Source organism: Geotrypetes seraphini, chromosome 3, assembly GCF_902459505.1.
Source record: "Geotrypetes seraphini chromosome 3, aGeoSer1.1, whole genome shotgun sequence".
NCBI lineage: Eukaryota > Metazoa > Chordata > Amphibia > Gymnophiona > Dermophiidae > Geotrypetes > Geotrypetes seraphini.
Window position 1 is genome coordinate 202,903,120 of NC_047086.1, and position 12,999 is coordinate 202,916,118.

Below are 12,999 nucleotides of genomic sequence, written 5' to 3' on the forward strand. Positions count from 1 at the left end.
TATGAATGGTATTCTCAAGCACACCTTCTATAAACATTTGGACACTTCGTGCTTTCAGGCATATCATCGCAAAGCCTCCCATCAGGGTAGACAGACCAAGCTATCTGAGCAACCGCCTAAACAGGAAAAACACATCCAGCCCAAGGAGAACTCATGCACACTTTACCCACCCCCCAATCAAAGCTATTAAAGCAAAAAAATATACGATGGACTATTAGTCACCAGAGCAGCGAAACTAGACCGCCACCTCTCCAATCTGCTGACTATAATGCCCAACTACAAAGCATTCAGGAAAGAACTTAAAACCTTTCTATTCAAGAAATTTATCAAATGATCTAACTAAACCTGATCAACCCTCCACAGATCCCAACGCATACTACATCTATTAACCATATATTCTCCCTGGAAATGCCCAGGCCAACTCTTGTAAACCGCCTAGAACTGAAAGGTATTGGCGGAATAGAAGATACCAATGTAATATAATGTATACAGCCTCTCAGAGGAACACTGTTTTTTAAACCAATATTTTAAGGCATGATATAGCAAAGCCTCCAATCAGTATACAGCCTGTTGGATGAACTCTCTGTTTCTTCAGCATCTTGCTTCCATTGTACCGCCAACAACTTCAAACGATTTCTCAGCGTGGAAGCAGCTGTGGCTTACTGTGTAAAAGTCCTGTACTCATCTTCCACAGGTTGTGGATTCAATTTCCAGCACATCTTACATATAGCACAGACTACTATCAATAGGCAGCCTGTTAGAGGTACACAAGCTTCTTCAGCATCATCCTACCACCAATGTTTTAGAGGAGTGTTTCTCAAACTTTCTCGAGCCGGGGCACACTAAAGGTAGTGGCCACGGCTTGAGGCATCCAGAAGTGCGCGGATGTTGCCGTGATGACATCACATGCATGTGTGGTATCATCACGTCAGCATCCGTGCATGCGCAGAGGCTTTCCAGATGGGCCAGTAGGGCAGTGTCTCACAAACTTTTTCGAGCCGGGGCACACTAAACCTAGTGTCCCCAGCTCGAGATACCTGGATGTGTGCTGGCATCAGCATGAGAAGAGACCTCCGGTGGAGAGAAGGGCCAGCAGAGAGAAGAGGTGCCAGCGTCGGGGGAGTGGAGAGAGTGTGGCACAGTGGTTAAAGCTACAGCCTGAGCACCCTGAGGTTGTGAGTTTAAACCCACGCTGCTCCTTGTGACCCTGGACAAGTAACTTAATCCCCCCATTGCCCCAGGTACATTAGATAGATTGTGAGCCTGCCGGGACAGATAGGGAAAAATGCTTGAGTACCTGAATAAATTCATGTAAATCGTTCTGAGCTCCCTTGGAAGAACCGGTATACAGAGGCTTGTCCTTGGCTTCCCTGAAAAGACTTAGATATGAGTTCATCATGATTGGCTAGATGAGCTCTACAGTGAATATAGCTGTAGGTTCTGTGACATTTTGGCAGGTAAGCCTGGAAAGGGTTTTTTTTTAATTTTGTCATTTTTACCATTTCTGCAGGTGTTCTTCATTCAGCTGAGGGCTGGTATTGGAAGAATTACAACTTTACTGAACTCGCTGACAAAAGAAACACTGGAAAATGCAAGCAAAAGCTGTTGTTTTGGTGAGTGTGTGGCAATTCCCACACAGATGCCACAAGGGAAATAGTCAAAACCTGTGACCATCACATCCCGGCTCTGCGCCACTTTTCTTCACCTTCATAAATTGGCTGCCAGGCTCCGTGGGCCACCCCTTCCCTCAGGGGCTGGTACCGGGCAATACATTCTCTACACACTCCGCTAGCCTTCCCTTTCGTCTGTGCCTCAGTTTGCGGCTTCAGGGCGCAAACAGCGGTTACCGGACAATTTTCACAGCTGGGCCAATGACTGGGCACCGCTGCTGCCATCAGCGCCTGCCCGCATCTAATGGGCGGCGCACGCAAGACAGCCAGGGCCAATCCCGCACCTTGGGCGCCTCAAGACAAAGAATGTTTTTTTTGCAAAAGAGGAGGGAAGATGGAGAGCGAACGGCCAGGGGAATCGAGCAGCTTGTACTAGACGACGCGCAAATAAATAAAAAGATTGCTTACCGGACGTGCCTCTCTTTGCAAGAGGCATATCCTGTAAACAGTCATCCGACACCTCTCCTCTTCCCCAGTGTACAGCACACCTGAAATCTCAGGAGGCACAGTGGTGTGCCACGACACAAAGTTTGGGATACACTGTTTTAGAGCAACAGACTGCTGTTCTTGCAGGATTACGGAATGAGTCATTCATGGGAGATGTTTCATAAGTAGACGCAAGCCTTCACCAATGATTTGTTCAGAGGAGGCAAGATCCTGATTTCACACTAGCGCCACAGCATCATAGTCCCAAGGAGCACTGAAACTGCCTAGACTGACCTGATGAAAAGACAAACTGGTTCTGGGCTGTCGAGACAGTCAATGTTTCCTTGACCATATCCTCCATGTCCTCATTCAAGGTGGTGGGTTCCAAAGAATGAAGAAAACCAGTCTTGAGCCTGCAAGAGGCCCCGAGTTTGAAGGTCCTGACAGGAAAGAAGAGGCCATGCTCAGACACCACATCCCACACTTAGCATAATCCAAGGGCAGTCTATCTCTACAAATAAAGTTTGGTGCCATCCAGGTCCAAGTCTTGATTTCCCCCATAAGGGCAAAAGGAGCGTGGAAGTAAAAAGCAAATCCATTCGCTTACAGAGCACTGTCGCATAGATTTCAACAAGGGGTGAGAACGAGTAGGGAAATTCCGATAAGGCCTTTTTGCATGAAGGTAAAATAACAGATGCATAGGTACCATCAACTGCTGTTGAAGAGAAACAGGGGTGTAGTAGGTAGTATGCTTAATCCAGTTGACCAGATGAAGAAGACAGGCAATATTATATCTTCTCAGATCCAACAATGCCAGGCCACATCTCCCCACTGGCAGAGAAAGTTGCACTAGAGTCAATCTGGGTTTCCTATTGTTCCAAAGAAATTGCTGCAAAACTTTGTGATACTGACCCACCAAACAATCCTGCCCACCACACACACTAGGCATATTACCCAACTACAGACCACCACCATACCATTGAGTCCTGAGGAGACGGGACTCTAAGGGATCGCAACAGTGTCTGTGGCCCCCAAGGGCTCCTCCTGTCCATTGGCGGAACCACAATGATCCCCAAAGTATTCACAAAAGTGAGTGCAGTGGCCGTGGAGTCAAAAGTTTGAGTGCGACCCTCTCTCTTGATACACAATTTGGCCGGATAAAGGAGAGCAAATTTCACTTTGTTAGCATACAGATGGGAGTAAATTCCACCACAGTTGTGGAATAATCTTGGAAACAGAGAATGTTTTTATTATCATGTCACAAACTTCGACCCGCTCTGATAGCTTGCAAAATCGCAGTCTTGTGGGTGAAATTCAACAATTTAAAGATCACCACACGGGGGCGGGAGCCCTCAGGACCACGAGGCCGCAGCCGGTGCGCCCATTCCACCCAAAACTTTCCCAATTGGGAGTCCAAGGAAAGTGACTGAGGGATCCAGGTCTCCAAAAAAACCGGCAGCTCTGCATCCAGAATGTGCTCCGGGAGGCCCATGAGACGCAAATTATTCTGCCTAGCCCAATTCTCGAGGTCGTCCACCTTCTGGGTAAGAGCTGCTAGCTGTTTGTCCAATTTTGAGGCACCCGCTCCCAGGGGCTGCAAGCGATCCTCTGAAGCACCTGACCCTGTGTTGGGCATCATCCAGCTCCAATCCCATGCTATCGAGACGTTCATGGGCTGTATTTATTTTGTCCAAGAACTGTTGCAATTTCTGATCTAGGGCCGCCTCCACTTCTGCTTTGACTTCGGCTATCACCTCTGCAGTCCACGCAGGGCAGGCCGACGGGCTGGGTGGATTAGCGTCCAATGCTATCTTGGGGGTCTTATGGCTTACCTCGCTCCCGATCTTTTTGAACGGGTTTGGAAGCCATTGGAACCACCCAGAACACCCCCGATTACAAATCCTACTGCAGGGACACCAGCTGTGCCACTGAAACTGTCGCCCGCAAATTGGAGGAGTGAAAGTGATGATAGGGTATATGAGGACGGGAGCAGTGCTTTTCAGCATGTGCTTAACCACATAACGTCATCGGAAGTCTTTTTTTTTAATGAATGGGAGGGGAGGGTTAGGGTGCCTGGCCCCGGGGGGGGGGGGGGTAGCGCTGCGGTAGGAAGGAGTAGGCATCCCTCCTGCCTCTTTTAGTACCGGGGTTGTGGGTGGGTATTGGGGAGGAGGTATGGCAGGGCTGTAATTTCAGCGGGGTGGGGGTGGGGTGCCACGGCAGGAAGGAGTAGGGGTAGGGGTGCCCATAGAAAAAACCAGGTAGACCTGTCAATAACACAGTTACCGAGAGGTCGGCTTTTCCAATCTTATTCTGGCATTCAAAGTTAGAGCATCAGTCGGATGGCTAGTTTTAATATTAATGCCCTTATTTGCATGCCAGAAGAGCGATCATACGGAAAACTACGTGGTGAGCCGATTGTGCATCAGGTCGGCAAATACGATCGGTCGGCAAACCGGTTTAAGGATGATCGGTTACTTTAGTGCAGGGGTCTCAAAGTCTCTCCTTGAGGACCACAATCCAGTCGGGTTTTCAGCATTTCCCCAATGAGTATGCATGAGATCTATGTGCATGCACTGCTTTCAATGCATATTCATCGGGGATCCTGAAAACCTGACTAGATTGTGGCCCTCAAGGAGGGACTTTGAGATCCCTGCTTTAGTGCATCTAGCCCTTGGTATGGCTATTCTTATGTTCTATACAAAATAATTACAAAATGACTATTAAATTTAAATTTACTCAAGCAAAAATTAATAGATAAAAGTGGAGTTTTTGAGACCGAGGTTGTGTCTGCACTTACAAAAATTATTTTGAAGCTGCTATGTCCAGAGGAATGATCTTTTTTATTCTCCCTTCTGTGATGCTGAGGTCTTTTCTCCACTGATATATGAAAATTTCTGTGGTGGTTGTCTTGCTGTTCTGTGATACCTGAGTGCATGTTGAAATAAGTTATTTAAGGAGCATTCAACTTGATATTCTTATTTTTTTAGAATTGTATGATTATCAAGTGATTTGTAACAGTTATATGATGTAGTATTGTGTACTTGTTGTAAGATGAAAAATTAATAAAGAATTAAAAAAAAAAAAAAAAAGAATAAGTTTAAAGACAGGATTTTCTCACTTCATAAATATCAACAAAAAAGAAAGCTTCACCATAAATATCAGTAATAAAAATATAAATTAATAGTGCTCAGTAGAAAAACACCACTTTATACAGGAAACGGCATATTATAATCAGTGTACCACACATCATTGCACCCACCCTTCCTCCATAAATACTAAAGATCTCAGTCAATCAACATGTAAAAGAAATTTTACTTATCTTGATTCAAGGTGGGCTTTGGTGTCACAGTAGGTAGTACAGTTGTTCAATTAGCTGTTCCATTGTCCGGTAATCCCAATAAAGTGATGGAATATCCCCTCAGTGAAAACAGTGTCCAAAAAATTTTACATACAAATCACAAAAAATGTGGATTAAAAAAATCCAAAAAAATGTTAAATACTAGTCAGCATCTGTAATACGGTCCATTTAGAACTCATCTATAATCAACCCCTCTTCTTCTTAACGCTGATCGTGTTTCACTCCAACTTTATCAAGAAGAACTCAAATTCCGTCTACCAGGCAACATCTGCTGCCATTTTGCCTGATAGACAGAATTTGAGTTCTTCTTCTTGATAAAGTTGAAGCAAAACACGATCGGTGTTAAGAAAAGAGGTCGATTATAGATGAGTTCTAAATGGACCATATTGCAGATACAGCACAGTTACTTACCGTAACAGGTATTATCCAGGGACAACAGGCACATATTCTCACTGATGGGCGACGTCACCAACGGAGCTCCGGTACGGACCACTTTTAAAGCACATTGCCACTTTAAGAACTTAGAAAGTTCGCGATAGCCCGCACCGCGCATGCGCGAGTGCCTTCCCGCCTGACGTAGGCGCGCAGTCCCTCAGTTAAAATAAGCCAGCTAAGAAGCCAACCAGGGGAGGTGGGTGGGTTGTGAGAATATCTGCCTGCTGTCCCTGGATAACACCTGTTACGGTAAGTAACTGTGCTTTATCCCAGGACAAGCAGGCAGCATATTCTCACTGATGGGTGACCTCCAAGCTAACCCAAGCAGTCTTGGGTCCGATTTTATTCAACTTATTCATAAGAGATATGACGCAAGGACTTAGGGGAAAGGTATCACTGTTCGCCGATGACGCCAAAATTTGCAACATTGTAGGCAACAGCTTATTACCTGACAATATGACACAGGACTTACTACTGGTGGAAAGATGGTCAACGACTTGGCAGTTGGGCTTCAATGCTAAAAAATGCAAGGTAATGCACCTGGGCAAGAGAAACCCGCGCAGAACTTATACACTAAATGGAGAGACCTTGGTTAGGACCAAGGAAGAACGTGATCTAGGAGTGATTATTAGTGATGACATGAAGGCTGCCAATCAAGTGGAGAAGGCTTCCTCCAGGGCAAGACAAATGATGGGTTGTATCCGCAGAGGTTTTGTCAGCAGGAGACCTGAAGTCATTATGCCATTGTACAGATCCATGGTGAGGCCTCACTTGGAGTACTGTGTTCAATTCTGGAGACCACACTACCGTAAAGACATGCTGAGGATCGAGTCGGTTCAGCGAATGGCCACCAGGATGGTCTCGGGGCTAAAAGATCTAACGTATGAAGAAAGACTAAAGAAGTTGCGACTGTACTCACTTGAGGAACGAAGAGAAAGGGGAGACATGATTGAAACGTTTAAGTACATCACGGGTCGCATTGAGTCGGAAGATGATATCTTCTGTCTTATGGGTCCCTCGACCACCAGAGGGCATCCGCTGAAGATCAGAGGAGGGAAGTTTCAAGGAGACTCCAGAAAGTACTTCTTCACCGAAAGAGTGGTGGATCAGTGGAACAAACTCCCACTGCAGGTTGTTGAAGCCAGCAGCGTGAAAGATTTTAAGAGTAAATGGGATGCTCACGTGGGATCTTTAAGGGAGTAAATTCGGGAGCGAATACTTTGGAATGGGCAGACTTGGTGGGCTATAGCCCTTTTCTGCCTCTATGTTTCTATGTTTCTAATAGGATGGTGGGAGAGTTGGCCTTTAGGAAAATAAATTTTGTAATACAGATTGGCTGAAGTGCCCATCCCGCCTGGAGAATGACTCCAGACAGTAATGAGAAGTGAAGGTATGAACTGAGGACCAGGTGGCAGCTTTACAGATTTCCTCAATGGGAGTGGATCGAAGGAAAGCAGCAGAAGCTGCCATAGCTCTAAGTTTATGGGCTGTGACATGGCTCTCCAGTGCCAGTCCGGTCTGAGCATAGCAGAATGAGATGCAGGCAGCTAGCCAGTTGGAAATCATTCTCTTAGAAACAGGATGCCCCAACTTATTTGGATCAAATGAGATGAAGAGTTGGGGAGAAGTTCTGTGTTGCTTTGTGCGATCAAGGTAGTAAGCCAAAGCTCGTTTACAGTCCAAAGTATGCAAGGCTGCTTCTCCAGGATGAGAATGAGGCCTAGAAAGAAATGCTGGTAGAACAATTGATTGATTGAGATGAAAGTCAGAGACAACTTTTGGAAGAAACTTTGGATGTGTACGCAGAACCACCTTATCATAATGGAAAACTGTGAAGGGTGGATCTGCTACTAGTGCCTGTAACTCACTGATCCTCCTGGCAGAGGTGAGTGCAATAAGAAAGACTACTTTCCAGGTAAGAAATTTGAGATGAGCTGTGGTCATTGGTTCAAATGGTGGCTTCATCAGACTGGAAAGAACCACATTAAGGTCACAGATGACAGGTGGAGGCTTGAGAGGTGGTTTCACCTTGAAAAGCCTTTTCATGAATGAGCAGTAAGAGGTTTTCCCTGTACTGGTTCATAAGCAGTAATAGCACTGAGATGGACTCTAATGGGTGTAGATTTAAGTCCAGAGTCAGACAGAGAAAGGAGATAATCCAGCACCAATTCCATTGCCAAGGTAGTTGGGTCATGATGATGAAGAAGACACCAGGAAGAAAAGCTAGTCCACTTTTGTTGGTAACATTGCTGTGTGGCTGGTTTCCTGGAGGCATCAATAATCTGATGGACAGGCTGAGAGAGGAGAATTTTGAGAACCCAGCCCGAGAGAAACCAAGCTGTCAGGTGTAGAGACTGCAGGTTGAGATGTAGAAGCAATTCCTGATTCTGAGTAAGCAGAGTAGGAAATACTGGAAGAAGTATGGGTTCCCTGGAACTGAGCTGAAGAAGAAGGGAGAACCAATGCTGTCTGGGCCACCGTGGAGCAATGAGAATCATGGTGGCTGCTTCTCTCTTAAGCTTGAACAGTGTTCTCAACATGAGAGGCAGTGAACATAAGAAGTGCCTCTGCTGGGTCAGACCAGAGGTCCATCGTGCCCAGCAGTCTGCTCGCGCGGCAGCCCAACAGGTCCAGAACCTGTGTAGTAGTCCTCTATCTGTACCCCTCTATCCCCTTTTCCTTCAGAAAATTGTCCAATCCCCCTAATACTGTACTCTGTCCTATCACGCCCTCTGGAAGCGCATTCCAGGTGTCCACCACCCGTTGGGTGAAGAAAAACTTCCTAGCATTGGTTTTGAATCTGTCCCCTTTCAACTTTTCTGAATGCCCTCTCGTTTTTGTATTTTTCAAAAGTTTGAAGAACCTGTCCCTCTCTATTTTCTCTATGCCCTTCATGATCTTGTAAGTCTCTATCATATCCCCTCTAATTCTCCTCTTCTCCAGGGAAAAGAGCCCCAGTTTCTGCAGTCTCTCAGTGTATGAAAGGTTTTCCATACCCTTTATCAAACGTGTCGCTCTCCTCTGAATCCTCTCGAGTATCGTCATATCCTTCTTAAGGTACGGCAACCAATATTGGACGCAGTACTCCAGATGCGGACGCACCATTGCCCAATACAACAGCAGGATAACTTCTTTCATTCTGGTTGTAATACCCTTCTTGATTATACCTAGCATTCTATTTGCTCTCTTAGCGGCTGCTGCGCACTATGCCGATGGCTTCATTGTCTTATCCACTATTACCCCCAAGTCCCTTTCCTGGGTACTCTCACTCAATAACATCCCTCCCATCCGAGGTATAGCTGTACCTCGGGTTTTTGCTTCCTACATACAATACTTTACATTTCTCTACATTGAACTTCATCTGCCATCTCGTCGCCACTCCCCTAGCTTGTTCAGGTCCCTTTGTAATTCTTTGCAGTCCTCTTTAGTCCGAGCACCACTAAATAGTTTGGTGCCATCTGCAAATTTTATTATTTTGCACTTCATCCCTGTTTCTATGTCATTTATAAATATATTGAATAGCAGCGGTCCGAGCACTGACCCCTGTGGGACACCACTCGTTACCTTCCGAGTAGTGGCCCTTCACTCCTACCCGCCAACCAATTCCTGATCCATCTATGTACGTCTCCTTCTACCCCATGATTCTTCAGTTCGAAGTAGGCGTTCATGGGGTACCTTGTCAAAGGCTCTTTGGAAATCTAAATAGATGATGTCTATGGGGTCCCCTTTGTCCATCCGTTTGTTAATTTCTTTGAAGAAGTGTAGTAAGTTCATTAGACATGATCTCCTCTTGCAGAAGCCATGTTGGCTTGTGATTAGAAGTTTATTTCTTTCAAAATGCTTATCGATGCTGTCTTTTATCAGCGCTTCTGCTATTTTCCCCAGAACCAAGGTCAGACTCACCAGTTTGTTATTCCCCGGGTCACCTCTTGATCCCTTTTTAAAGATGAGCATAACATTGGCTATCTTCCAATCCTCCGGGATCACTTCTGTTTTCAGGGATAGATTGCAAACTTGCTGTAGTAGTTCCGCTATTTCCTCCTTTAGTTCTTTCAGTACCCTAGGGTGGATTCTGTCTGGGCCCGACGATTTGTCGGTTTTTAATTTTTCTAACTGCCTACGTATGTCTTCAAGGCTTACTTCCATGGATGTTAATTTATTTGGTTGGTTTCCTTTGAAGATTTGCTCAGGTTCCGGTATGTTGGATGTGTCCTCCTTTTGAAAATACAGACGAAAAGAACATGTTTAGTCTTTCCGCCACTTCTCTCTCTTCCTTCACCACTCCCTTTCTGTCTCTGTCATCCAGCGGTCCCACCTCTTCCCTAGCCGGCTGCTTCCCTTTAACATATCTGAAGAACGGTTTGAAATTTCGTGCTTCCTTGGCTAGCCTTTCTTCATATTCCTTTTTTGCTTTTCTGACCACACGGTGACATTCTTTTTGATACTTCCTGTGCTCTTTCCAGTTCTCTTCAGTTTTGCCTTTTTTTTCATTTCCTGAATGAATTCTTCTTATCACGTATCGCTTTCTTCACTTCTTTGGTTATCCACGCTGGGTCTTTTGTTCGATTCTTTTTGCACCCTTTTCTGAATATTGGGATATGCAGATTTTGCGCCTCGATCACCGTGTCCTTGAATAAAGACCAGGCTTGTTCTACATTTTGCCATTTCTTTGAGGTGCTCCTAAGTTTCTTCCTTACCATTACTCTCATCGCTTTGTAGTCTCTTTTCTTGAAGTTAAAAGTTGTCGCTATGGTTCTTTTTCCCTTCAGTATTCCTACTTCAACTGTGAACTTGATCATATTGTGATCGCTGTTTCCCAACGGTCCCACTACTTCCACTTCCTTCGCAGGTCCCCCTAGCCCATTTAGGTTTAGCTCTCAGAGTGGCATTCCCTCTCGTCAGTTCTCTAACAAGTTGATCCATGAAGCAATCCTGTATAGCCTCCAGGAATCCGGTCTCTCTGGCGCATTTTGAGCTTCCAAGACTCCAATCTATCCCGGGATGGTTGAAGTCTCCCATAATAATCGTGTTACCACTTTTGCATTCTCGCTTCATCTCGGCTTCCATTTCCAGTGGAGAGAATGCATATAGAAACAGACCCGTCCAATCCAGAAGAAAAGCATCCGCTGCCAGACGGAGAAGAGAGCAAAGTCTGGAGCAAAACTGGGGCAGCTGGTGATTGTGAGGAGCTGTGAATAAGTCTACCTGTGGAGTGCCCCATTGAGCAAATACGGACTGGAGAGTTGCAGAGTTGAGAGTCCATTCGTGAGGCTGAAGAATCCTGCTGAGGTTGTCTACTAGCGAATTCTCTCCTTGAATGTAGACAGCCTTTAAGAATAGATTGTGAGCTGTCGCCCAAGACCAGATTTTCTGGGTCTCCTTGCTTATTGATGTAGTACATTGCTACTTGATTGTCCATGTAAAGGAGGAAGACTTGAGGAAAGAGGAGATGTTGAAAAGCCTTGAGGGCATAAAACATCACTCTGAGTTCTAGGAAATTCATGTGAAATTTCCGCTGTCTGGTGGACCAAAGACCCTGAGTCTGCAGATCATCCATATGTGCCCCGTTTGTCATGATGATCTTGTGATGAGGGGGCAAGTGAAAAAGGAGACCTCTGGAAAAATTGGATGAGGTCATCCACCATTCAAAGTTTCAAAGTTTATTAATTTTTTTGATTAATCGCTTTATCAAATTCAAAGCGATGTACATAATAATAATTAAAAGAAAACATACAATACATACAATACAGACTTTAAATACTTACAATGGATAATATAAACTACAATACATAGGGAAAGAGGGGTTTAAGAAATACATTTGTTAAATAAAAGAAATACATAGGAAAAAACAAAAGGGGAAACATTAAAACGATTTGTATAAAAATATTGGGATTATTGATTTGAATATGGTTAAGTTAAGTATTAAAAGCATCATTGAATAAAAATGTTTTTAATTGTATTTTAAATTTTACCAGGTCTTGTTCATTACGTAAAAAAATTGGAAGAGCATTCCAGGTTTGTGGGGCTGTTACAGAAAAAATGAATTGTCGTCTTGTGTTTATATATTTTAATGAAGGAACTGTAAGTAAATTTTGATCAATAGATCTTAATGTTCTAGTTGGTTGGTACGGTATTAACAATTTATAAATGAAAGCAGGTGTCTTATATAGTAATGTCTTGAACGTGAGTAGACAAAGTTTATACGATATTCGGTGAATGACAGGAAGCCAATGAGCGTTTTTTAGCAGAGGGGTAACATGATCGAATTTTTTAGATTTAGTTATGAGTTTTATGGCAACATTCTGGATAATTTGTAAACGTTTAAGTTCAGTTAGTGTTATTCCTTTAAAGAGAGCATTGCAGTAATCAAGTTTGGCTATTACTAAGGAATGAATGAGAATATTCAGTGATTTTGAGCAAAGAAATTTTGAGATAGATCTAATCCGTCGTAATCTATAGAAAGACGTTTTAACAATATAGCTAATATGATCGTGGAAGTTCAATTTAGGATCAAAAATTACTCCTAGGATTTTTACGTTATTAACTATCTGTAGTGGAACATTATCTATAGTAATGGGAGCAATTAACGTCGGGTTTTCTTTCCATGGAAAGATCATTAGGTTTGTCTTTTTTATATTAAGGGCCAGTTTGTTTGTGTTCAGCCATTGATAGACCTTATCGAGTTTCTTACTGATCTCCTGGATGGCAGATATGTTGTTGGTGTCTATAGGGTGTAAAAGCTGAATATCATCTGCATATGAGAAGACATGGAAACCTATAGATTGACACAATGTAATTAATGGTGATAGAAAGATGTTGAATAATAAAGGCGAAAGAATAGACCCTTGTGGAACACCGAAAGTAGTTGATGTGAATTTAGAGTTAGAATCTTTGTAAAAAACAGAGGAAGAGCGGTCTGTAAAATAGGAAATAAACCAAGAAAGTATTTGATCTGTGATCCCAATAGATTGAAGTCTGTTTATGAGAAGTTGATGATCAATTGTGTCAAAAGCAGCCGAAAGATCAAGTGAGATTAGTAAAGTAGTTTGGTGGTGATCAAGGAAATAATGGATAGATGTGGTCAAACCTATTAATGCTAATTCAGTA

General features: G+C 43.9%; 1 protein-coding gene across 5 annotated transcripts in view; it reads left to right on the forward strand.

Moving 5' to 3' along the window:
• Window positions 1-12,999, forward strand: part of ATF1 (activating transcription factor 1) — a 155,163-nt gene that overhangs the window by 118,296 nt on the left and 23,868 nt on the right. Inside the window, exon 7 of one of the 5 annotated variants that reach the window (XM_033937377.1) lies at window positions 1,511-1,613. The exons of the other annotated variants lie outside the window; for them this stretch is intronic. Within the exon in view, the coding sequence (XP_033793268.1) occupies window positions 1,511-1,529 (19 nt within the window). The 3' untranslated portion in view covers window positions 1,530-1,613. Of the gene's footprint in view, window positions 1-1,510; window positions 1,614-12,999 lie in introns of those variants that run through there. 5 annotated transcript variants of the gene reach the window in all.